Source organism: Ostrea edulis, chromosome 3 (genome assembly GCF_947568905.1).
Source record: "Ostrea edulis chromosome 3, xbOstEdul1.1, whole genome shotgun sequence".
Classification (NCBI taxonomy): Eukaryota; Metazoa; Mollusca; class Bivalvia; order Ostreida; family Ostreidae; genus Ostrea; species Ostrea edulis.
This window is the reverse complement of record NC_079166.1, coordinates 74,070,880-74,098,609: the sequence shown is the minus strand read 5'-3', so window position 1 is coordinate 74,098,609 and position 27,730 is coordinate 74,070,880. Positions and strand designations below refer to the sequence as shown.

Here is a 27,730-nt window from a genome sequence, read left to right as displayed (position 1 = left end):
AAGCATTTCATCAGTGTATGCATGTATGTATGGAGACATTGAAGTTGTAAGAGCACATCTTGTTTTATACTTTTGCTGAATGTTGAAATTTAGCTTAGATATTCAGAGCAGGAAGTGTTTTCTAGATTTGATAGCCCTTGGGAGAAGTGATAATTTTTCACCAGTACTCAGGTGAACGATAAGGCCTATGGATCTATTGTTTATAAGTAGGTCAAAATTAATATCGAGGTTGAAATATCAATAAGACTCTGAAAGTCTAGTAAATGACAATGTTTCTGAAAATGAATTCCGGTGAAGTCAAATTGATTCTGAGACCAAGCCCTTTGTTTTGGGCTTACAAAAATACGAATAAATGTAACATTGTGCGAAAACAACAGGTAATGTGATGTATATAAATCTTTGTCGTACGAAATATACTTCTTCTAAATATCTATCAGCAAAATAAATCTTGCTCGACAATAGAAAGTCGTTTTGGGTGCTGGGAGGAAAATAATTTTGGAAATAAGGCTTGTACCAGGGATTTAGAAAATACCAAAGTACTATCTTCTTGATTGTAAAGCTTGTGATTCGTTTGGGGTTTTCGTTTTGCTGTATAATACACGGTCTTTATACAGCATACTATCAATTAACACGATTCCTATTGCAGTGTTACTCACGTGATTGATACATTATCTGTCTCCTTGACCTCTCAATAATTTGGAGAACGCGTTTCCGTACACATAAAATAGCATTCTTCTTTTCTGGTTTATTGATCAACACATATTCTATTTTTGATTTGTTGTTATTTTGTTTTTGTTGTTCAATAGCAGGATGTAATATTTATAATTATGGTCTGAAATAGACTCGAGGATAGTTGACACAAGGAAATATCTACGCAATTAAATTTAGAAACCGAGGAAATTGATATAATCGTATTTGCTTTTACGCTAGTACTTGTATATTTTTGAATTACTAATTAATATAACATATCCTGGGAATGAGAATTCGATGATTTGAAATCTTTTACAATAAAATAATCATGCAGTATATTGGTGTGTGTGCAATATTTGTTCTCTGTGCACATGTACAATTTACCATTTGTAGATCAAAGGACTGTGAGAATGGGTAAGTAGAATTTAGATCTTCTCTTGGTCTGTGTACGTCTCGCAGTCTTTCTCAATTTTTCTATCTTTGTCTCTCGCTCCCTCTCTTTCTCTTTCTATCTTGTCGATATATGAATTCGCATACGTTTTGCAACGATAATGATGGAAACACTATAATGATATGTCATTCATACTGCAGGAAATGCTGTTCAGGCTACAAATGGAATGCTACAACTGACATGTGTGTTGGTAAGTACAATTCCAAGTACGGTAACATTTAGAGGTGGTACATGTATATCTTTCTATCTAAATTATACTTAATTTCAATATAATTTCAATATCCATTAAAAATCCCATTGTACTTATTCTGAGCATGCAGATATATGGTTATATGTGACATACACTGCGTATGTTTGACTATGACATCACATTATAACGTTTGTATGGCTTACTACGGAGGAAAACAAACAATGTCAACAAAACGACTTCGGACGAGGAAATGCACCAGATTAAGTGAGACAATATTAGTGTGAGAATAAACAGAATCCCCTATACAATATCATTACTGCTGCCCATCTGCCATCATACCAAGTGAAATAATCGTCAAAGTGTTCAAAACAGTATAATGTTCTTCAAATAACGATCAAACAAGACCACGAACGGCTTTGGACAGAAATAAAATTGCTGCATATGAAAGGTGAAGTTAACGAACAGTGATCAATCTCCAAACTCCTATAAGCAATAAAAAATATATAGTATGGCAAACACGGACCCCTGAACACACCAGAGGTGTGATCAGGTGCCTAGGAGGAGTAGGCATCCCCTGTCGTCTGGTCACACCCGCCGTGAGCCGTATATCCTGATCAGGTAAACGGAGTTATCCGTAGTCAAAATCACTGTGCCAAGAACGGCCTAACAATCGGTATGAAACATGTCAGACAGCATTTCACCCAATAGTAGATTGTGTAGACGAACTAGATCGTTATAACGACCATAGAATTTGCGAAATGCTAACTTCAATCGAGACTGTTGTATATTTACTTCAATATTTATGATAAAAATCATAACTGAGAAAATCCAAAGGCATATCTTACACTGGATCAATTGAGTGTAAATTGGAATTTCGCAGTATATGTCACGTCATCATAGGCTGCACTACACTCTGTGTTAACCCCTTTTGCGTCATAAGAGTTGAGGTATTGATTTTAAAATTTAAAAAAATGGTTCAGCATTTCTTCGATTCTCATTGACATAAAAAATGACTGTAACTGGCCTTAGCTTACGCGTGTACCTACGTGCGGAACAAACCGAGGGGGATAACTATTATGTTCCAAGCTTCCCCTCAGATGATAATCAGTAATAGATATAGGCGTGTTTATATTATATTTGTTTTAGTATGTACTACATTCTTTTCTTTAGCACCTGATATTGTCAATACTATGTATTCTTCTGTATTGTACACAATAATCCGTATGAACAGCGATTTACATTAAATTGTTACCCTGTCTTAGATTAATTGTTACTGAGCAATCTTAATATACGTTGTATTTTTCTTTCAGAATGTGACATCGGATATTATGGACCTAATTGTTCACTAAAATGTCCATTTCCCTTCTTTGGATCAAGATGCAATTCTACGTGCACATGTTCAAATGAGAGTTGCCATTTTGCAAATGGATGTGCAGACGTTATTAGATCTACAGGTAAAGCGCTCACTTCTTTTTAAACATGCAGTTTGCAAATAAAATGAATATTGTTGTTACTAAATTATGTGTAAATTCACGTGCAGTTATAGCAAACGAATCACAAGAGAGAGACGTCAAGCACAGGTCCACACCAGCTATAAATCCCACAACAAAGAAGAGGGTTACAAAACGAAAAGATGTGAGACCACAAATCCATGGACACGGGGGTAGTGTATTACGAACTAGCATTTTTCTTGTCTTTGGATTGTTTTCCGTAACCTTGATCTGTTACCTCTTAACATATAGCAGATACAGTAAGCTGCTTTGCGCCAAATCTTTTTCCACAACAGCAGATATGCATCCTTTGGAGATACTAGAGATCAATGAGGAAGAGGATTAATCTTTTTGTCCATCTACAATATGGAAATCACTTTAACAATATCATATATTACTAATTATTACGTGGTTGCAACCGTGCAACCGATTCCAATGTCATTTTGGTTGCTAAATAATTGACCTTGACCTATTTGCCGAAGTTTTGAAATAGCAACACCCTTACCTTAATTTTCAATCAATGAGTTTATTAGAATGAAAAAAAGAGTTTATGTTCATCTGGTGGTTTGCAGAATTGTAAATATCATCTTACTAGAAAATATATAGCAAACTACATGCTCAGTATAATGATCTTATATGAAAACACAACCTATTGTTAAGTTGAATGTTGCCGGACGTGTTTTATAACAATTTTAAACCGTTCTTTACATATACATGTTGACTGGATTACTCTATGTTGGCCTGATCAACATGTCCGGTTCATGGCGGGTGTGATCAGTCATCAGGGGACCCTTGCTCATCGTAGACACCCGATCCCACCCCTGGTGAATCCAGGGGTCCGTGTTCTCATTATGATTCTTTATTTATTCCACATAAAATTCTGAAAATCATCATTATTGGTGATCTTCACTTATTCATCAAATCTATTGATAAATACAGATGAACGGAAATTTTGAGCGATAGCTTTATAGAAGAAACATTGTTGTATAGCTTTTGTCACGTTACTGAAAAAAATACCCCCCCCCCCCAAAAAAAAAACACCAACCAACGAATGAAGTCAAAATCGATCTTCATAATAATAACACTAATGCTTATACTAGTACTACTACAACTATTGTTGTACAACTACAACTAGAACAACTGCTACTACTGTTTTTATTATCATTACTACTATTACTACTGCTAATGTCGATAATAAAAACAAACAAGAAAGAAACCATGGTAATGTGAATTTAAAAGACAGCTTTTCACATATGAAACTAAAATTTATCATCTAAAGAGTGTGGGAGTAATTTAATTTTTGTTTATATAATTGGCATTATAAACAATATGCAAAATAAATCTGATTTACAATTTAGTTAAGAGCTCCAATTTCAATCAATTATTTGAATGACTTTAATTCTGGGGCATTTTGTACGAGTATAACCTGGTTTGGGTCAGTTTAAGCTTTGAGGATTATAAAACAGCATAAAGTGATCCAAACCAGGTTCTACTCATATACTATGTCCCAGATTTAAAGTTATCCCTTATAAGTTAATGCGATATACATAGATACAACCCGTCGTTTATCAAAATGTACATAAAATCTGAAAAAAATAAGTCAACTGAGCCGCGCAATGATTCGCTTAATAACCACGACGGAGTGTGGGCAGCCATTTTAGTTCTACGGAGCCTATTTATCAAAATATTGTAAACTGCTAAACTACTAAAGGTAGTTATTAAGGGTTAACTTTGAAGTTTGTCATGGCAGAATATATGTATAGGCTATGAATGCAATGCGTAATTTGCTGCCCGTTTGCATTGTGAGGCCTACCCAAAATATTAAAAATAAGTCTTAAAATATCAGAAAATAGAATAATCTGCGGCTTTTAAGTCTGAAAATTTCTAGTACGTGAAAACTTACATTTGTATGCAACGGTATCTCGAATAATCCGACACAAGAAAGGGAACAATCGCGATCCATATGCCAATGTGACTGACGCCATCTGATATAAAATGAGATGTATGGTTTGTTTGTTTGCGTTGTTGAAAGGCGGATCAAGCAATGAAGCAATCACCTTTCCACGGTGAGAAATGTATATCAAAATGAATAGGGCAATGTATACTTGGTACATAGTTAAATCGAATATGATATCGTTGTTTAACGTATTATTCGATCACCACATAGAGAAAGATGATTTACAACAGTGATTTGTGTATTGGTAGATCTTATACGTCTTGCTTGAAGATGAGAAAAAAATATGTGTAATAAACCGAAATACCTTATTACAGACGTTGAACTTCTATTCCTTATAAAGCCCAAACAGTGATGCGATGTAAATTTAGAGAAATAAAATGTAAAGTTCCGACTGGTGGTTGTCAGGGGGTTGTTTCCCCATACCATACCAGATTAAAGAAAATAACCTGCGTTCTTCAATTTGATTTTGACCAATTAGAAATATAATACAATAAGAATTAAATTATTTGAAAATACCCCTCAAGAAATCAACACTGACATTGTTAATGGGAGACAAAAATCATCTTCGATAATCAACAATCCTGAAGTTCAATTTAAACCTTGGGGCAATGCTATATATTATTATCATTCTCGAATAAAGGGACATGTAAGTGATTTAAGATGGAAATTTTCTAATTTTATTTTTCTATTTTCAATATTTAGAAAACTTAACCAAGGTAAAGTTCTCAGCAAAAAAATTGATATCAGTTGTGGAGGTACATGGGAGATATAGAGCTCATAATTATTCGTTATGTAAACAATGTCCCTGTTATGTAAACAATGTCCCTGTTATGTAAACAATGTCCCTGTTATGTTTTTGTTTACATAGGTTAAATATACAAGTTAAATCTGAACACAATTAAATAAATAGGTTCTAGTGTTTGTCACATCTCATTTTGTTCATAACATGATATTTTCTATTACGCAAGATATATGTAAACAGAAACATAGCACAAGTTTTGCTTACATAATAAAGGATTGTGAGTGATGTTTCTCTCTTGTAACTTCATAACCAATAGTCGAATTTTGGTTGACCAATCAAAATATTTTAGCTAAGCAGTGTCGACAATGAAAATGTAAACATAACATTGTAATATTTACAGATTAAATCGTGCCCTTGCCCTTTTATAGTACATTCGTGATCACTTCAAAGTAGTCAAGTGATAACATCGTATATCAGCTATTCATATCCATTGCCAAAATATATAATGTATTCATAATACAAACATGTTGATGATGCATATGTTGTATGAATTATAAATTTATACATGTACTGATACTATTGTTGATTTTATGATATTTCTTTTGCAAGTGTTTGTTAGATTTCCTGATCACTGTATTCACTTTACATGTGTGCAAATCTTGTAATAAAAATACAAAAATAGAAACAATAACACAGTTTTTCCTCTTTTGTTTCTATATTTGGATATGCACATGTACAACTAATTATGTTAGAACACCAAAGAATGTAATTCCGCAGCGGGCACTCATTTGCAATCAGGAAATTATTTATTTATTCATAACGATTTGTGTCCTCTTAGAAAACCTGTTGTATTCATATGGTGGGAAAATATAGGATTAGAGAACACTACGAGATTAGTATAGAAACAGAAGGGTATATAAATGCATTTCCCAAGAAAACTAAATACAAAGCAACTGACCCACTTCCTAATTACCTAGATTAATTTGATACCGTAAATGTTTATTCCAAGCGCCGATAAAACAGCTAAAATGATATTTAGTGTCTATTGCTTTTATCGTCACATTTATACACTGACATATTCACAGTATGTTGTGACCTTCAACTCGATAATTACAAATAGATACATAGACGACATTTTAACTATTAACAATAATCATTTTCATTCATTTGTCGAATTGATATATCCCAGAAAACTTGAACTTTATTTTAGTCTTCCACCTCTTCTTCAAATTTAAATATTCTATTGCAAATGTACTCAACTTTATTACAAACGAAACTTTATGGGAATTATGGTGTTGATCACTTTTTGTAATATCCAACTTTTCACACAAGAATTACACCCTTGACTTTGAAAATTTAATTTCCAATGTCATTGATTGATTTTTTACAATGAGAAGATTCAGATAACAATGATGAATCTCATAATTCCTATAATGAATACAAAATTAAGAACGAGCCAACAACAAACCCTGGGTATTCCAGAAGTGGGATCAACTGCCTATGATGAGTAAGAGAGAGAGAGTTTGACCTAAACAGTCTGATGTTTTACAAAATAGATCGTTATGACGACCAGATACTTTGCGAAATGCTGACGATAAATGTGACTACCTCGATTTAAAACTGCTCATAGGTAAAGGGAGCTCTTGCTTATCGAGTCAGTTCAGAGATATAAACACCATCGTGCAGGTGATAATGAAACATCGTTACATAAATAAATATGGGAAGTTGGCAATGGAGAAACTGAAGCTGCTCCGTTTGTCATACAATTGAATTTTTAGTTTGCCGTTAATATATTCGTTCAATAAAAGATCTAAATACGAAACACTGTGAAAGACTGTGGTGCCTCTTATTTTGAGTTAAATTGGGATATATCAAATACATGGATGAATGGAAATTAATATTGTTAATAGATAAAACGTCGATATATATAAATGTCGAGTTGAAGCAAGGTAATTTTTCTTCTAAAGTATACTATTTTGAATAAATTCTGCCTTATATAATTATAAAAACAGGTCAGGTACCAAGGGAGAGAATTGTGTCCATGGGAATTAAAGTTTCTTTATAAATCTACTGGCATACATGTATGTTGTGATATAATATGGTAGGGGTTTCTCCTTGACAGCTAATTATATTTATGTGAGGAGCAAAATGCTTGGTAGAACATTTACTGTATCGAGCAATGCATGTTTGGAAGGGCTTTTTGTGATGTCTAGGAATTCAGTATAGGTACTTTAGCTGACATTCATTCATCCCACTGACTGGGATATCAAATATGTTTAAAACTCTAGTGTGCTTTTGAAGAATCCTCATCCTCACAATTAATTTATATACTTACACCTTTTCTTTAAATTCAAAAGAAAGTCATTCTTGAATTCGGCCAGCTAAGTAACACCTCAACATTATTATCTCTTCTCTACTTTCTATTGATATCAGGAGATGAAGTATGAGGGTCAATGTTCGTAAGAAGCCTATAATTTTGTGCATGAAGTAAATAAAATAACATCTGAAATAAGGCCTTAAATTTGTAATTATACGCTATTCTTCTCCTTTCATAGATCCTTAAGATGATGCACATCATGTGAGCGTTTCACATTTAATTGTTTGACAGATAATGGCCACAATGGTCAAACAACTTGAACATATATACATCCATATAAACTGTGGGGTCGACTTTCAACAGGGTTCATCCCCAACAAGATCATTTCCATGTGTTGTTAGTAACGGCAATTAACATCATAGGTAATCAAAATCATTCTACAACATACATTCTATTTAAAGCTATTTTTAGCTTGTAACCTTATTGAAATTCTCTATATGAAATAAACTTTAACAAATTAACATCCAATTATCAACTGTCAATATCATAATGCAACATCCACATTAAAGATGAAAATTTTGCCCTGTATCAGTCCCGAGGAAACCGGGTTAGAATAGGTCCCCAGTACCCCTTGCTTGTCGTAAGAGCTAAGTAAATAGGGAGGTCCTTTGGATGAGACTGCAGAAAGTCGAGCCCCCGTGTCACAACAGTTGTGACACGATAAAGATCCAACCCTGCTCAAAGTCCGTAAGCGTCGAGGATCTGCCTAAATGTTGTACCCCTTCATTAGCAATGATGACGTCTCCATATGAGTGAAAAATCTCAAGTGGACGTTAAACATTACAACCAACCTCACATCATTCCAAAGTGAATAGTTCTGGACCAAGTCGTGCAAGTATGGAACATCCAGGAATGCTGATAACAAGTGATATATGAGAGAAGAATATCAACAGCCAAAGAATTGAACAGAACGAACAAGAATGGTGGGTTGGATTGGTATTTCAAATTTCCCCGCTCTCAATTTTTACTGACCTTCTTAAATGCTGCAGGATGAGAAAGGAAAGTGATGTTACGGTAAATTGAGAATGATACCTGGTAGTCAGAAACAGGGTTCCGGATTATACAACGTCTGGCAATGATGACTAAATCAACAACTTGACATGTCTTAGATTTAAAAAAAAAACCAGATACCATAATCAAATAACACTATCTACCTCAATGACATATCACCCATAGAAGAGGGCCCGGGGAGATAACCACAAATATTTACAAGTTAAAATATGTGCTGTAATTATGAAAGTCTGTATTAACCCATTGGTTCAGCAATCCAACACAAAACTTATCCTGATAATTATACAATACAGTCCTCACATATATTTTGTAGATGAAACAGATTATGAGAGCATTTTACAATTTATTGTTTGGAAGATATTGGTCACAGTCGCCAAAACAACTTGAACATATATACAACCATATACACTATGGAGTAACCTTTTAACAGGGTTCATCCTTAATTAACATGTATCGTCCATAACGGCAAATACACTGCTGGGTAATCACAATCAAGCTACCAGCACAATCAACATATATTGTATTCAAAACTGTAACTTGTAACCTTATTGAAATTGTTGATATAAAATACAAACCTCTGCATGCAGAAAATTCTATGAGGTTGTCCACCAACATACGACAAGGGTAGGAACCTTCAAATAATAAATGGCCACTTTGTCACTGTTTAGAATCCTTCACTCATGTGATAATCATATACAATATACAAGGTAATTCTTTTCGTTTCCCCGATCAGTAAAATACTCAAATGTCCCTTGAATTGAATTAAGCGTGAGTGATACCCCTGCAATCAAATTCCTATTCAGTCTATTCCTTGCTTGTTCCATAGTTCTAACATAAGCGTGTCTGCATGAAAAGGGAAGGACCAAACCAGCGTAGTCTCAATGAAGATGCTGGACTGTAATTACACGTCCAACTTAATTAGATCTGAAAATCAGGAAAGTTTCATTTGTACTACATATGTACCCAGAATGGTTTACACTAAGTGTAAACTACAAAACCCAAAGACTGTCCACTAGAAAGCAATATCAACTTGAAATTTGAAGAAAACAATACAAACTATTTTACTTCACTTTGTAATTTCAACTATAGATATATAATTGTGTCAAGAAGTGACGTACATTGTAAATTATTGGCCGCACAATAAGTAAAAAAAAGATGATAATCTCCTAGGGCAGTTAGGTACCTATCTTTGCCAATCAGGTCGATGAAGTTTACCTCCCATACCCTTGTCACTGAATATCTATTCCTCTTTTATTCTGTCCTCCTGGTGCAATTCGTGCTGCTTTCATTGCCCGTTTTATAATTGACAAACCGACTATCCATTCCTTGATATCGTTAAGTTGTGGGATCCCTATAATATGCATTAATATGTATAAATCTAACACATCATAAACGTTCACAGAGTGAATGATTAACATAAAAGAGATGTTCACGTAAGTGACGATCTAATATAAGCTTGGAACGCATTATACCCCCATTTTCCAGCTATTTTGATTTCATCACATAAACCCCTTTACCTGCTGCCACTGGCACATCCCCTATTCTGAATAAAATGATACTTGTAGCACCTATGCTATCTAGACCAATAGGGGCAATGGTTCATCCAAACCAGCTCTTGCGTCCTTAAAATTAGTCATAGCCGGAACTGGGCAAAAAACTGAACCATGACAATTCCGTACAATCGTGACCTACTTCCCAAACCTATCAGTTTTTGAACACTCAAGAAACACAGTGATATGGTTATTTTGTATGCTCAGATCACCTATTCCAAAAATGGTGTGCGGGTTGTTACCTTTGGATAAATCACAGGTTTTGTCAAATGTAGTTCTAAGATCACATATGGTGCTTCAAAAATCTTTCTTTCAAATCTTAAAACTTCAAGATCTGATGATTTATCAGTTATTAAAACCATGACTCTGTTGGGTTGTTTCCTCCACTTATTGACAGATGTCTTAAATTCAGAATTGAGAGTTTCAATCTTCAACAACTGACCTTTCGGTGTCATTTTCTTATGGCATTGTTCTCTATCTAACGGTATCTTTTGAATGCCCTGTACTTCATGTTCTTGGACAACGTCCTCGGTGTCACAGGTGTTTGTTTCGTTTTCCGCAATCTTGAATCTCGTGTTTAGTAATTTAGGGACGGAGTTTCACTGTGACGGGTAGTATTCTGATGTGTTCCAGTATCAAAAAATAGGCGGATCTCAAACCAGGGAATATTACGAAGTTTATTCATCTGTTCAGTTTACGCAATGCATACAGTCACGCACATATAATCTCGCACACATCTACACTTCTATAAATTCCATGTGAAACTGTAACAAAATAAACGTTTGCCTTACTTTGTATCAAAAACAGTTTATATCAAATTTACAAATACCAGTAGTTAACAATTTCACATGTAAATAGTACACATAACTCCTTGTGCCCATATTCGCACGTACAGTCGTGAGCACACCAAAAACATGTTCAAAGTATTGCTCGCAATTTTACCTCTCAAAACAGAAGAGTCGCAGACTCGTAGCTAATTTGTTTATAATATATTTCACGTAGGTTAAAATGTACGGTGTGACCGTTGAGACGAGCGAAGCCATTAACATCTTGCAACACGATTTATAGACATTTTATCCGCCTCTTCATTTAATGCGGGAAATATAACGCGGTGGATGTCAACAGTTACATTGTGACGTCATATTAGCTGCAATGTTTTTTCTTCCTCTCTCAAACCAAGCAAAAACAAAACGTTTGAAGCTATGAGAAAGCTTGTCTGGAATTTAAAAACCCTTATGATACTTTCTAAACAATCTAATTATTCTAATTACGGGATTGTCAATGAAGTATACCACAGTGACGGCGACAATTTTCCAGAAGCATTATGGGTAATACTCATCTTTTTTCAGCTGATGAAGAGCAAATCACGTGACTCATATGTGTAATCATTGGAGCGAACTCGTTGTTTCGGTTCGCGACACGAGCTTCGCTCGCTATTACAAACTTATTACTGCAGTAACAAATAGTATACCCTCTCTTCCTCTCTAGACAATGAAACATGTTAAATGAGGACGTTTTCGCAATGTCTAGAAGAAAATACACGCATGTTATTGTAAAGGCAAATATGTACTGTGTTAGGTATAGCTATAGGGTCACCTATTTAATGTTCTCTTGTGAATTGTGAAAAAATGGTTTTGAGAGAGAATATTCATGAAAACATGTCCTCACACCACTTGTCCCCTCTAATCTGATGTTTTGTATCTACATCTGTCGTATGCTATGGGTCACGTTTATGGAGACGTAAGATTTTTGTCAAATGGTTAAAAATTGTCCTCGCTTTACACATTTTATCACCAGCACCACCACCTCCTCTCTTAAATTTAATATAGAGTTTGCTGATGCTAAACTTTCCTTTTCCTACTTTAATATCTGTGTTATACATGTTTTTTTTATATTTGTACAAATACATGTATGGACTTAAATTCCTGAAAAACAATTTATGAAACCACCAATCTGTGATTGATAATGTGCGAAAAGCAGTTTTCGTGAAGTTACCTTTGCTGTTTTACGGGTAAAGCGTGTGCTGATCGATGTCTGAGGCGTTGAAGCAGACAGGAAGTGTTATGTAACAGATATACACATACCCATGACCGTTTCTTCACAGTCAGGTATGTTCAATAGTATTCTCTCTCTCTCTCTCTCTCTCTCTCTCTCTCTCTCTCTCTCTCTCTCTCTCTCTCTCTCTCTAATTTTATAAAGAATTTGCTGATGCAAGGTTTTCTTTTTCCTACTTTAATACAAATTTATGTTTTTTTAAATATTTGTTCAAATACATTGTATATAATTAAATTCCTGAAAAACAATCTATGAAACCACCAATATGCGATTGATACTAACAGGTATAATCGGTTTTCGTAAAGTTAACTTTGCTGTTTACGGGTAAAGGGTATATATATGCACTTGTATATGGTAATCTTCCGACAATGGTATATGGTAATCTACCATTATATTGAATGTATGATTCAATAAAGGTGACATGAGAATTTTTTTGTAAAATGTGTTTGTACAAGCGATGCATGCACATGTTTACGGCAATTGATATATTTATAATTTACGTTAACGGGAGATAACTTGCGTTTGTTGATGGTATTAATCATTTACAGGTGAGACCGCGGCGAGGACAGCAGGACCGCAGGGGAGCGCGGGATATGCAGGGCTACCTGAGATATACCGTGGTAGCTCTATCCCGCCGGGAAAGTGCGGAAATTACGGGATCCGTGTTGGCCGTACTGTAGTGCCTATGAGGAGTAAGCATACACTATACATATCACGATATTTCACTTTTACTGCAAAATGTTGTTTATTTCTATAGCATGATAAACTTGAAAAAAATGTTTTGTGTAATAGTGAATGGGATTGGGCAACAGGATAAACCTATTTAGCCTTTTCTCTAACATAGTCATACAACACTGGGGTATGATGATTCAAAACATCTTGATATATCTACATTCAATATTCAATAAATGATACATGTATGTAGACATAATGAACCTAAAGTTAAAACAATGACATAATGTTTTATAAAGTAAATATAGAAATCTATGTAGACAACTTCAAATGTTTATCTCACAATGAAATAATGCAATTATACAGTCCACGGCGATAGGTCATCCATCTGAAGGTTCCCCTTTTGTACTTGCATTGCTGTTATTTGATTTATGAACAAGGCATGATATACCATTGCTGAATACGCCATCATCAAGTATTATGGTAGCTGATGCCTGTTTTGTATAATCACAATGAATATCTAAAACATAAAATTAAAATACACATGTTTCATAATCCAATTCAACGAAATAGAAAAATACAGTATTAATATTTTTATTGACGAATACCCAGATTGTCAAAATTTAGGGACAAATACATTTATATTCCTTTCAAGAATTACCAGCATGCATGTCTAATCATATTTGATATGTTAGATAATCAGGGGGTCATGGTACATAAAATGCATTCTGTTTGTAAGAAAATGATTTACAAGTTATCTTCTTAAGAACTACAAGGGTTCATGTACAAACAATAAACATGTATCTATATGTAGGATACTTTAATCAATCAAACAATTTTGTCACAATATCATCCTTAGAACTAAAGCTGGATCATGATTTGAACAAATTACCACACAGGAAAAGAATAGATAACGTCCACGTCCATGACCCTTGACGCACATAGTTATTACAGGAAGGTTAATTGTATGATTGTTTATAGACAGCGACACTGCATATAAATATTGAAATGAAAGATATATTACTATTACTGAGTAACACAGCCACTACTTTCCCGATTTATCAGGTTTTAATTTTGCATAAAGTCGATGAATAGAGTTGACTTTTTAAAGCAATATTGTTTTTATTGTCTTTGAGAGTTTCACTTTCCTGGCTTTTAATGTGTAGATTATCCACATAAAGGTTTGGTGTCATTTTCATATCAGGTGTTAGGACATTACTTTCATTATTGCTTGTGGCTGGGGGTTACTCTGTTTATCTGATTAAGATATAAGGTTGGCAGTTTCTGTGCCCGGTTACCAGGAGAAACTTTCTCGAAAAGGATGATGGGTAGGATTGGGAAACCAATAGCATTGATGCAAATTTAATTTCACAATACCTTATGAAAGAATCACTGACAAAAAGATAAGTGTCTTATATTTTCATTTCTATGGAATGGTCTGTTACTAAACTACGTGTATGCTATACTTTCAAACTTTACAGATCTTACAATAGATTCAGAACATTCATTATTGTCAAAGCTCTTTCAGTAAACCAAATATAAGGTACAGATGCAAACTACGCTTAAATGGCCCCGTTTGGGATCTAGGTAAAAATAGGTCTTCAGTACATTTGCTTGTTATAAATGTGATTAAGTGGGGTGGCCCATCGGACAAGACCGCAAAAAACAGAGGCCCGTGTCACAGCAAGTGTGAAACGATAAAGAGTCATCCTTGTTCAAAGGCCATAAACGCGGAGCATAGGCCTATATGTTTCAGCCCTTCCTCGGCAATGATGATGTCTCTCTATGAGTAGAAAATTCATCAAATGTATTTAATGAAAACTTTTAACATGACAAACACAAACCTCTTTCGCATTCATCAGAATTGTTGGGATTAGAAACGAGGTAGGAATAGGATTCAGGCTGATCATTACCAGTCAAATAGTCTGCATTTTCTCGTCGCATCTCTTCTTCCTTTGTTTTCACATTCTTTGCTCAACAAATTCAGAATTATATTTGTTTCATCATTCAATTGCACTGCCAATAAGTTATACAGACTCTTACAATAGGGCACAATTTCATATTGCATTGATATATATTTGGAAGAATACATAAGATAAGCGTGTCATTTTGTCTCTGGCATTGGAAATTTATAGTTGTCATCGACTGTAGTTAAACAGCCTTAATATTTTTATGCATATATAGCCTATTTATGGATTCCAGAGCAATCCGCAGTGTCACACACAGAAATGTACCTCAGTGCACGGCATACAGTACATGCAGACTATATACGTCACAATCAAAATGCATGCTACGAAGGACACGTATAACTTGCATGGCGGGGAAAATGTGATATGTTGTAGCTATTGATTATCGCTATTACGTGTTCACGTTGGATATGTGTAACAGCTTGTTAAAATACTTTTTAACTTTCTGTGATATGTTTACACGTGTCTATTTTTGTCAGATATAGAATATTCTATGGTAAGTTTATTATCTTATCTTGACCTTGAACTATCTCCTAATATGTAAAGGTTTAAGTTAATGTGTGTAAACAACACCGTAGCGTAGCTGCAGATATAAAGGATAGTTTACTGATAGTTTGTGTGAAACCTGGAGAAGAAACGTGTATATCAGCAACTCTTGCTAGGAAAACAAACGAAGCATTTTGATGCTGTAATAATTGCTCATCGTTTGCATAAAATATCCTCAAGTTTGACGCTTTACATACCTAATTGTTTTATATTTCTATATGTCGAGGTAAATTATTTCAAGAAGTTTACCATTTACATTTCGTATAAAGTGCCAGACCTATTATTGCCGTAAATGTGTGAATGTGAAATTCATGCCAAAAGAAATCAAATGTTAGTTATCAAAAATCCCTATTTGTGGAATAGTCTTTGATTTATACTTTTATGAATATGCATTTTCAAATAATTTCATTTTGAAAAGACAGGGCGTTCAAATATGTTACATGACCGTGACATTTGAAAACTGAAAGTAAAAGTACTTAATATAACTGATTCTACATTTTCATTTTGTAGTAAATATCCAGATCGAGTTAAAATGATACATAAAATGGAGTTAATTAATAATATATCTCATTGAATTTGAAGATTAAAAAGAAATACGTTGATTATTTTTTCCAGTAATCATCAATCTATACAACAAGTTAGTTTTAATATGACCCGATGCTTTGATACAATTTTTGCGTTTCCCCTTGTTTGCCTGCAATCAAGAAAAATGTCATATTTATCCATATCAAGCTTTCTAATGACAAAATATATATTGCTGCATAATATCTCCCTATATCTGCACATTTTTTGTAATTTACCATTTCTCCTTTTGCAAAGTTGTTTCCGCTTCCTTGAGCAGTACCACAACGTCAACATAAAAATTAAGACCACAACAACCAGTGCAATCGTTCCAAGTACAATAGACATGACGTAGGTAGCATGTTCGGCACTAAAATGAATTTCGAAATTATAAAAGAAAAGCGTTATTGAGATAATTCAAAAAGTAAAACATATTGATGGCCATGGCTCAATTTCATGTTAGACATTGTTTATTGTATATACGAATCTCTGTCATGCATAGAAGATACACACAACGTCTTCATCAACACTGTACATACATACATACATATATGTAAAACATACTTTGTTTTGGTATCTGAACTGCTTGTTGAAGATGTCCTTTCAGAATGTGATTTTAAAGGCTTTTCGGTAGCGGACTGTGTTGTTCGTCTGTTTATCATTGTGTAGCACTCTTGATCTATGACAACAAGGCAAGCTTGATAATTTAATTATATAAAAGTAAACAATTTTGGCGAAAGGCACATTTTAGGGCATATTCATTCCAATGATTCAAAACTATATCCATCAATATTATACGTCTTACAATGTATATATAGATTTTTATTGAGACTGCATTCAATTTGTGTTCACTGCGTGTGGTCAAAATATTATTAGAAATTATTATCGATACAGTTTACGTTTCAGTCAGAATGTTGGGATTCTACCAAGCTTATTTCAGGACCCTACTAAAATTCATCAATATTTCTCTGATTGCACATTGATTACAATAAAAAGGAATAAATGAGCATTGCAAGAATCACTCAGAAAAATTAGTTTTAATTTGATCCATAACTCATTGGCACTGACAGACAGCATTTTGATGAATGAGAATTCCATACTTGAATCTCACAGCTGCTGTTCGATAGTGTTTTGATCATTGGATGTTATGTATTAGACTTGTACATGTGAATATATTTTGTGAAATGTGAAATTGGAACAAAACTTTGCAGAAAATTCGTATGATGAATGCAAAAATGCTATAGTAAATTGTATTTTGAATTGATCGGGGTTCGTGTTTGACCAACTGTCTATTTTGTATTGCTTATAGGAGTTCCGATTCATCACTGTTAGCTATACATTTCATTAATAAAATAAACTTAACTACAGTTATTAAATATTAGTATTTTGTTTACGGAAGAACGATTGGTGGGTACATAGACATTCCGGTAAGATGATGTGGTTTTTCTGAAAATCTAACACTGTAGTTTATGTTATTGACGAGCAAAACGGACATGAAACAGTATCAGAACATGATTCTTTAGTTTACTTAGTGATGATACAAACAACGTTTCTCTGATGTACTGTAATAGTAATATCATATCAATGCGTTTTATTTCAGGTGAATACTCCTTGAAATTGATGTAAAAAGTTCTTCACTTTAAATGCCTTTTGCCCCTTCATTAACAATCAATTTATTATTACATGTATCATAAATATTTCCGTGGGTATTACCTCCAACATGGTATCTACATGTATATGCTTACATTTGTAAGCCTCTGTAGACATGAACGTTATTGGACATGAACTTTGGAACTTTTTGCAATCGATGTCGAAATTTTCCTGAACTCCTTCCGCGCGAGTGCTGTATTCTGGACAAAACCCTGTTGAGTATACATATAATCAGATTATCGCATTTGGAAAAATTGCATTCACATTTTCATCTTTTTCTATCATCCCTCTCACCAAAAGGAATTATGAATCATCATGTAGAATAGAATTTATCTGTGTATGGTGTGTGATAATTGCATAAAATATTACCATATAAGCATCAAAACGTTTTTCTTATATGAGGGGATGCTTACTCCTCCTAGGTACCTAATCCCACCTCTGGTGTGTCCAGGGGTCCGTGTTTGCCCAACTATCTATTTTGTATTGCTTGTAGGAGTTATGAGATTGATCAATGTTCGTAATCTTCACTTTTCATGAGTTAGATTAATTCTGAATTCTTTATTATTCTACAACTTCAACAGTTATACCAAATACTAATTCAAGTAACTTTAAGATACAATGTACTTATGTATTGGTTTAGGTGCAATGACTGTTGTTGTGCTACGTCCCTTTGATAACTCTTCACTCACATTTGTAGGTGAAGTACGATACTACACAGTTAGACATATGCATAGCGCCCAGGGCTGTGCAGTGAGGGTTCGTTAACGTATCAAAGTCTGGCGCGACATGGGGCCTCCAGTTCGAATGTCATATTCGAAAGACCCATGGCTCTCACATGTTACAGGGATTTGAACCGCATTGTTTAAAGTCAATATTTCGCAGATTCTACAGTAGTTTGTAAATAGAACCTCATTGCGTCAAACACTGTCTGAAAAGTTTTATATCGACTGTTATAGCCCGTTCTTTATACACTGATTTTGACTATGGAATCACCCGTTACCTGATCAAGATATTAGGCTAACTGGAATGTAACCGGTCAACAGGGGGTGTTTACTGGTCCTAGGTAACTGTTCACACCTCTGGTATATCCATGAGTCAGTGTTTGCCCAACTCTTAATTTTGGAGTTAAGAGATTTATCATAGTGGTGATCTTCACATTTTCTAAAAGTCAAGCTTTTGTCTGGGACGAATCATTACCTGCTGTACGTCACATTTTTGACACAGCCATGGTATGAGTGGACTCAAACTCACAACATTTTGATCATGAAAAGTGAAGATAACGAACATTGATCAATTTCCTAAGTCCTATAAGCAATACAAAATAAAGAGTTAGACAAACATACTCGTATCATGAAGTGAACGCACTACCACTAAGCTACTGTGACCGTAGGGTGCAGTGAATGATTTTATGAGATATTTACCAGTAAGTTAAGAGAGTAAAAACAAAGCAAGAAGATATTCAATTGGATATGCTACCACCGAACATCCTCCGAGAAGGAGCACAAACCTCCACAGTTTCGTTCAGGAATGGATTGATGAGACAGTGATATTTTAGGTCCTGTTTAGGTAAACCGAGACAGTTATCGAATATTCGGTGACATCCTTTTCTTTCTGCAGCCAGGTCCCAGGTATATTTTGAATCTGGACAATTGTTTACATGCTCCATTGTTGAGGTTGGATGTGGACAATGTGAATTTGGCATCTACAAGTGTGGGTTTTAAAATTAATAAAATCCGAGCATTCAGAGAAGAGTCGTATACATTATATTATTTGATGTTACAAGTCGCAGAATACAACATATTACATGCATAATGCCAGTGTTCTACCAATGTTAGGTTTCATAGATTTGAACACATAGTGGACGAGAACCAGAAATCCGTACGTTTGATAGCCTTTCCGGACGATGTTTGTGAACCTTTTCATTTTCCCAACGCTTACTATATTCATGTTATTTTTGGTTTCACAACAAATATACAATAAGGTACAATTACTACAGAATAAAACACATAAAATTTGAAAGTTCAGTTAACCACATTCAGTTAAATGCATGTTAAACTGAGTATTTAATATAAAGAAAACATACAAAATAAATACGTATAAAATTGAAAATTGTAAACACTTGTGACTTGGTTGACGCTTAGAGTGAAATAGTATCATACTATATATGAATTATCTGAACCTATGTAAAAAAAAAAATCAAATCACTGACCGAATTTCCCATAGTGTGCATGGTAAATACCACAATTCATATTTATGTAGCAGAATTACTGTCACCTGTATATGGTGTTTATATCTCTCAACTGATTCGACACACAAGAACATGTTCTGTGTGTGAAAATTTCTTAAACAAATACAGGTACTGGCAAATAAGTTGGGTTTCAACAGTTCTGTTTAAAGCGACTTTCTACTAGTATTTCACAATCTTAGGATGATTTTCATTGCAAATTAGGTCGGATACTGTTTGACTTCTTTCACACAACTTGTTAGATCATTCTGTATTATCGATTTTGACTACGGAATAATATGCTTATCTGATCAAGATAAAGGGCTTACGGCGGGAACATATATGACATTATCATATCCCTGGTGTGTGCAGATGTCCTTCTTTGTCTTACAATAAACTCTTTATTCTTTATAGACTTGATTATATTCTTTGCTCTTCATTGTCTTGGGTTTTTATTAACAAGTCGATGTTGTTCTGATACATTAACAGAAATTATATATGCTTTTTCCAATATGTATCAGGATTAAAAGATACATGTAGTATTTAGCTGACAAATTCATTTTATGCCTTTGCAGTCGGGAATTCGTAAGTATATTATTACTAGCTATTGAACTGTTTGTCTTTTTCTACAAAAATAATCTTAGCCATAACCTTTGAAATGCTAGTGAAAACATTTTTGAACAACCTTTCTTGTTTCTTAAAACAGGTCCTCAGTACACCTTGGTTGTCGTAAGAGGTGACTAAATGGGGTTGTCCTTCGGGTGATATTGCAAACACCGAGTTCCCGTGTCACAGCAGGTGTTGCACGACAAAGATCCCTCTTTGCTCAAAGATCATATGCGCAGAGCATAGGTCTTTCACTGGCAAGTGAGTGAAAAAATTTGGATCTCAAGAGGGACGTTAAATAGGAAAAACCAAACCAACGTCCATTCGAGAATTTTTTTTACTCACATTGAGACGTCACCAGTTGTAGGTAAAGAATTACAAATTTAGAGATATACTTGGCGCTCAGGACAGTAGCAGTGAGAGTGCTTTAACGTGCCAATGCCCGCCGCGATCCGTGCTTAAGTCATATCCGAAGACCCATGTTTTGCATTTCTGAATGCTGAGCGTTTGACAAAGAAACACTCACTTCTTGAGTTTGGCGCGACCATGGCATGAGTATTTCTTGAACTCAAGACCTAATTGCACAGCGAACGCTCTACCACTAAGGTACCGCGACCGTTTTTAAAGCCAGTGGGTGTTCTGCATTTTAGGCCCCTACCGACGAAGTTAAAGGGGACTTTAAATTTGCGCTCCGTCTGTCTGCCTGACAGTCCGTCAAATCAGTTTTCCGCACTTTTTTCTTTGTTCTTGTAGAGATCTTTTTTTTACATATTTGATATATTACTTTGCCATAACAAGTTACATATCAAGTTCGAATTTCGTCTTGGTTTGTTGAATTTTCAATAAGTTAATCCCCATAGACTTAGAAAAAATAACATTAATTCTCAGTTTTCCGGACTTTTGTTGAACTTGCACACATTCATTTGATCTGTTTTGCATCGCGTTTTTACAACAAGTTACAGATCAAGTTAAAATTACACATTGGTCCGTTGATTTTTCACTAAGTTATGACCCTTGGACTGAAAAAATAACGTGGATTATCAGTTTTATGGACTTTTTTCTCTTTTCTTGCAGGTATTTATTTCATTTTTGGCGCATTGGTCTGCCTTGATAAGTTACTGATCAAGTTTGAACCTTTGTACTCGTGACCTTATAGATATCGATATCCTAGTATATGTACAAGCAAAAGAAAGTTTAGACACTGTTTTCCCCTATAATAGCTCTAAAACTTTATTGTTATTTCGGATTTCAAACATTTCGGTTGAGCATCACTGAAGAGACATTATTTGTCGAAATGCGCATCTGGTGCATCAAAATTGGTACCGTATAAGTTTTACATTAGAATCAAATTAGGTGTTTCACTTACTTTTTATGCACATGAATTGGCTCAAGTTCATTCTATACCAAAAAACTTCTTTTCAAGGTTTGCCCTAAAAGTAAAAAAAAAATAATCATTAAACATGTACTGCAATTAATGTCTTTCTCTTAATTTCCATAAACTTACAGCAACAATCAATGTACGTACAGTAACGTCTACCTAGATCTCCACCGACAAACGATAAATAACATACCCCAGTGGTGGTGTAATTTTATATGTTTACAAACAATACCACGTGGATAGCTGTGGATTGGCGTGTATTTATAGTATTTATTGTCTGGGATCTAGGACATTTTCATAAAGGTAACATAGGACTAAAATGTTAGGACACATCTTATAATTAAGACAATGTATCACATTTATTGTAAAATTAAAACGTACAGATGAGTATTACGGATTTTATCTTAGTTTAACTGTCTTTTAAGACGATATCTATGGCGGTTGTTTATCTCCGATTTATAAATAGACGAGGTTATACACCGTGAGCTGGTTCTGAATTGATCAGTACATATTGATTACCGAAACGCACATTGTGACTAATCAGAGCAGAAATTGTGTTGATTACCTTGTGTTACCTACTTTAAGTGACAATGACTTTATTTTCATGAACTAATTTACATCAGTGTAGAGAACATATAAGATACATGCATATATACAATACAAGGACTCTGTCCTTTATATAATTTATGAATTTACATAATTGTAACAGCAAAATTTTATCCTTTTGAGTTCATCAGGTTATTATATTTAAATATATTAAAATTTAAGCGATATATTTCAGGTAAACAGAATTTTCTCATGGATGCAATATCAACATTACTACATTTTAAAAGATAGTGATATTTATCTCCAATTTTATCTATGTCACAAAGTGTATATTTTCTATCACCTCTAGAAAAATATTATGCCATCCACCAGTTTAAATTAGTAGTTTGACATTACAACATCTATATTTAAATAATATTTTTGCTTTTTTTGGGAGGTGTATGGGATACCTTTTTTTTTTTTTTTTTTTAAATCAGTGTTGTTTTGAAAATTCTATAATCGATTGCTTTGAGCGAATTAGAAATATCGCTCTGCCATTTTTGTACAAATTGATCATACAGTATTTTATAAACATTATTTCATAACCATTTTGCATAGGGAATCTATGAGACAACCAGATATTTTAAAAACATTTCATCCAAGATGTAGCAGTGTTTAAGAATGCGTTCACTGTCTGTGTCCCTAGTACAAGATACAAAATATTTTTTGACCCGGAAAGCCTTGTTAATAAAACGAAGTAATTCAGGGCTTATACACCAATTTTGTAGCAAATAAAGTTCATCTTCTTTACGGAAGCCTATTACGATAGCTTAACAGAGAAAATATTTCTAAAGACGCAATCATGCAAATCAAAGGCGTTCAAAGACAGACATGATAAGTAATAGTTATTGTATATTTATTTCGGTGTGTTTTGATTCATTTAGACGAAGGACGGTGACGAGTGCGAAGCACAAATCAAGATACACCGAAATAATATACAATAACTTAGTTGTATCGTGACCAATTAGAAATATAATATCTGTCATGTGACCAGTGTTTATTGCATAATCTTTTGAATTACCCCAATGAAAAGTAAGAGTTTTGTCAGGTGATCACTTGGGTATTTTTCTCCTCCCGCCATGCATGTTCATCGCGCACTTATCGCCCGATATTTGATGAGAGAGGATGTACAGAATGTGTTTGATCAGAGCAGCTCAACTATGAACACTGACGATTTGGGTGTACAGTTTTTATTCAATGATGACCATGAGGATTTTCTCACAAGCATGTAATGCTCACACATTTGGTGAAATTAAATTGGGAGATGATGAAATGAATATCGACACGGCCGTGAGCCTAGATTTCGTGAATTCTGATTTGAACTTCGCCATGTATTGAAACTGTCAGATGGTGTTCAATAATTTATTGACACAGCACAGTTTTAAAAAAATATGTAAATGATGGTTCCGCCCGCTGGTGTATCTAAAGTTATTGTATACTTTTTTTTTATAAAAAGCAAAAACACCACAGCCATGATACCAAGCAAACGAAAGGTGTAGTTTGACGCGAATGAAAGGCGTTACGATGCCTCTCTTTATACTCAGACTCAATAAAGGGGTGACATTAATGTCGCCATGATGTTACTTGTATAACAATACGAAAATCAGTGGAATTGAGATTATAATTTTCGTTACTGCATTTCACGAAACTCTCAGCGAATTTAACCCAAACCAGAGTCACAGCCTTCCGGAAAGATTGGAAGATTGTTTGTCATCGTCAGATAGTAATGGGAAAGCTTGATATATTCTTTAGTTAGATATGTACTCAAAGTAATATTATGGGGGATCTTGTAGATATGTAATAATCTTGAAATAAAAGTAGTTGGCTGCTAAACTGTTCGTCACAGCATTTTAAGAGAGATACCGGTATGTGAAAGATTCATCAATGTGGTTTTTTCCCCCTCGTTTACATCGTAAGTTTATTGTAGACGTTGTGTAAACGAATATATTTTGGGGGAAAATTACCTTTAGTCTGTGTCTATTAAACATAATCTGTTTCGTAAGAGTATGTTCATATCAGTTAAATTTTGATTGCATGAAAATATGCTTGGTTGTTTATTTTAATTGTCAGTAGAAATTGAATAATCGGAAGTATCGGTAGCAGTCCTACTCTGGGGTGCAGCTAATTTAGGCAATTCATTTCAAAACAGAATATACTAAGCATAATATTTATCTATCGATTATAGTCGATGAATTTATAAAACAATGCAACAGATGTTAAAAAGGACAACGCGAAACTAAATATTGTCAAGGTGAGGTAATTTACTATATCTGAATTTCCCTTGTACTATATGATCGATCGTTTGCGTTTACTTCCTTGTAACAGTACACAGTCAGTCTAAGGTCATTGCCGTCTCTTTAAATATCGCTAAAATCGGGTAGTGGTTCACCTTGTACTTTCAAATTTGTAAACAACATACTTTAAAGCCAAACACATGTTTGTAATAGTTGTCCGTGATCGAACTGAAAAATTGTTCATTCCAGGTGCCATTTCAGGAATCAATGCAGTTATTATACTCTCATGTAGACACTCAAATTTAATTGGCAGATGACACGATTGAAAACATACAATGTTTACCTGTGAGTGGTAAAAATAAAGCCACTTCCTTTATACGATGGTCATAAAACTTCACAGATAGAAGATGTTGGTCATTTGATACGATTGGAATAACCCAAACAAACACACACGCGCACACACACATACATACATACGTACATACATGTATACATGTATATATATATATATGTAGATACATATGATAATAAATACATAATGTTATATAATAGTTCAAATAAAAGTAATTATAATATAGCATATTATATAGTATAGTATAGTATTGCGTGCGAACGTGCTTGTGTGCACGTGTGTGTGTGTGTGTGTGTGTGTATGTGTGTGTGTGTGTGTGTGTGTGTGTGTGTGTGTGTGTGTGGAGAGAGAGAGAGAGAGAGAGAGAGAGAGAGAGAGAGAGAGAGAGAGAGAGATCTATTACATTTTACTTAAACAAATATATAACATTATACATCATAATAGCAACTATTAGTGCATACAAAATAGATGCCTTTATCTTACGAGAAAAATAGTTTGCCTTTCAGCATAGGCTGTACTACTTGTCAGTCTGATTAAAATCAGACCCCATTCTCATTATCATATCGTTGGGGACGAATGGCCAGGCGCGTAGCTACGTTTACGTCAAAACGCCCGGTCGTACACATAAAAAAAACCTATTGAATGCTATAAACATAGGTGAAAAATAAGTGTCTGCAGTATCTGCGGTACATTAGTCTCCCTATTGGTACTGATATCTTGGATATCTTGTTGGTGTTACACCTTTCCGGGTCTAAACCGTTGTCGTTACGGCATGTTTTTCTCTATTATTGTTCCGGCAAGTTGTGAAACCGATCAAATTACAAAATGAAGAAGATTGATGAATATTTTAAACGGAGTGTTACTAAACCACCACAGGAAGCTGAGCCATGTTCCAGCTCTTTTTCTGAAAGTCCTACAGCAAGCACTTCTAGTCTAAGTTCGACAAAATCGTCATGTGATCCTCCATATCCCGATATTGGAACAATGAAAGAAGCCGACTTGTCAAACCATGAAACTAAAATAAACCTGTTACAAAAGACATGGGATTCCAATTAATATACAAACTATTCATTTCCTGCAAGGTAATTAGATATTTTTCTTAATTACTCTAAACAAATCTTACGATATGAAAAAAAATATATTCCATTGATTGACTATGAATGACCATGAATGCAAGTTAATTTCATGAAACAAAACATATACATTTCATTATGTCACTAGTTGTAAATATGATATGTTTGACTTTCACCCATCAATAAGTTAATTTATCCATGCTGTATGAATCTTGGTCTAAGAGTTGAATGTCCGTTCGTTTGTCGACGGTCCGTCCCCGACAGGTGTTTTTTTACTTCCAGATGATATATTACTAGGAATTGATTATTGATTTTCTGTTATTTGTTTATAAAGTCATTTACATTTCCCAATATGTGGAAGGGGTATTACAGATGGGTGGATAGAGGATATTCCATCCCGCTACCCTTCACCTTGACAACCGCCTCACGCCCTCATGACCACTCTCTTCCCCGGCTACCCTTTCATTTTACCCCCAGTTATTGTTCCCAACCATAATCCCTGCTCCCCGAATTTTTCTTCCCGTCAACCACTGTTCCCTATACCCCCCCCCCCAAATCACTGATAATGAAAGGATACCGGCAAATGGCACAATACAACATAGAAAAAAAAAATAAGACAACAATCCCTCTGGCAAACATACAAAAATAATTAAAATTGTAAAATTTCAATTACCTATGATTATTTTTTCAAGATCTTAACTGCGATGAGTCCATGCTTTTTGGGGTATTTTTTCAATTACAAACATCGTCTACGTTTCCTAAATCCCAGGAGCTTCCGGGGGCCTTTGTCGCCGCCGTACAATAGGCGTACACATTAATTAAATCAGGCTACGCGACTGATGGCTTCCCTGAGGTTCTAAATAAAGGGTCGGGTTTGTTATACGCATTCTTGTCGGCCACATATATCAAAACATGCAGACGCATTGACAAATTTTGCAAACATATCGTGTAAATTTACTTTGAAATTTTGATTTAGTACTTTTGTTTACTTATGCATGGCTTTCAAAAAGTTTTTAAGTGAATAACAATTGATAATCGTGGATGGTTGTGGATTGTAAACGTTAAAAATTATTTTGCAGACGGCATGCGCTTAATTTACCGTGGTCGTATAATTACCAGTTGACATATCATTGTCTAATATTATACATTTCATTTCTAAATTTCAAAATCAACCTCGGAATGCCGCCCAAGAGAGAAGAAAGTCGAAATAGCACCAGTAGTACGATTGCTGCACCCACATTGTACTACTATTTTGGATTTGATATTTTGAAATTCATATCTGCGTTTTAGTTGATATGGCTTGCAACGCAGTACTTTCTCTAGTGTAAAGAACGCTCGAGATCATCAGTACATATAGACATGTATGTAT

General features: G+C 34.5%; 3 protein-coding genes across 5 annotated transcripts in view; 2 read left to right on the top strand and 1 right to left on the bottom strand.

Annotated features, from left to right (window-relative positions):
* The first annotated feature begins 220 nt into the window (after positions 1 to 220).
* Positions 221 to 4,735, top strand: LOC130052826 (uncharacterized). The gene is made up of 4 exons (XM_056158903.1): positions 221 to 1,104; positions 1,282 to 1,331; positions 2,642 to 2,785; positions 2,872 to 4,735. The coding sequence occupies exons 1-4, from the start codon at positions 1,019 to 1,021 to the stop codon at positions 3,165 to 3,167; spliced, it is 576 nt and encodes a 191-aa protein (XP_056014878.1). The 5' UTR covers positions 221 to 1,018; the 3' UTR covers positions 3,168 to 4,735.
* Positions 4,736 to 9,239: 4,504 nt separating this feature from the next.
* Positions 9,240 to 22,363, bottom strand: LOC130052825 (uncharacterized). Of its 2 annotated transcripts, XR_008801238.1 has the most exons (9): positions 22,265 to 22,363; positions 22,106 to 22,169; positions 19,386 to 19,611; positions 17,973 to 18,121; positions 16,824 to 16,938; positions 16,499 to 16,629; positions 15,030 to 15,158; positions 10,092 to 13,705; positions 9,240 to 9,832 (listed from the first exon to the last, which is right to left on the bottom strand). XR_008801238.1 is itself a non-coding variant. In XM_056158902.1 (8 exons), exons 3-8 carry the CDS (start codon positions 19,609 to 19,611, stop codon positions 13,566 to 13,568), a joined length of 858 nt encoding a protein of 285 aa, XP_056014877.1. In that variant the 5' UTR covers positions 22,106 to 22,169; positions 22,265 to 22,355; the 3' UTR covers positions 13,240 to 13,565. The 2 variants fall into 2 exon arrangements, 1 of the variants encoding a protein (XP_056014877.1); XM_056158902.1 differs by lacking the exon at positions 9,240 to 9,832 and having other exon boundaries at positions 13,240 to 13,705; positions 18,005 to 18,121; positions 22,265 to 22,355.
* A 1,434-nt stretch (positions 22,364 to 23,797) lies between these two features.
* Positions 23,798 to 27,730, top strand: part of LOC125677093 (protein draper-like) — a 30,863-nt gene continuing 26,930 nt past the window's right edge. The window contains exon 1 of one of the 2 annotated variants that reach the window (XM_056158897.1): positions 23,798 to 23,926. In XM_056158897.1, the coding sequence (XP_056014872.1) occupies positions 23,818 to 23,926 (109 nt within the window). In that variant the 5' untranslated portion in view covers positions 23,798 to 23,817. Of the gene's footprint in view, positions 23,927 to 26,241; positions 26,371 to 27,730 lie in introns of those variants that run through there. The other variant, XM_056158900.1, reaches the window with a different exon arrangement.

Bases quoted from the DNA above. Each gene is read 5' to 3' on its own strand.
- LOC130052825 (XM_056158902.1), bottom strand. From the start codon at position 19,611: ATGCCAAATTCACATTGTCCACATCCAACCTCAACAATGGAGCATGTA. The intron at 16,630-16,823 runs GTATGTTTTACA...AATTCATTTTAG, and splicing joins AGTTCAGATACCAAAACAAA to TGCCGAACATGCTACCTACG. The intron at 13,706-15,029 runs GTTTGTGTTTGT...TTTATGTTTTAG, and splicing joins TTCTGATGAATGCGAAAGAG to ATATTCATTGTGATTATACA.
- LOC130052826 (XM_056158903.1), top strand. From the start codon at position 1,019: ATGCAGTATATTGGTGTGTGTGCAATATTTGTTCTCTGTGCACATGTA. The intron at 1,332-2,641 runs GTAAGTACAATT...TTTTTCTTTCAG, and splicing joins TACAACTGACATGTGTGTTG to AATGTGACATCGGATATTAT. The intron at 2,786-2,871 runs GTAAAGCGCTCA...ATTCACGTGCAG, and splicing joins AGACGTTATTAGATCTACAG to TTATAGCAAACGAATCACAA.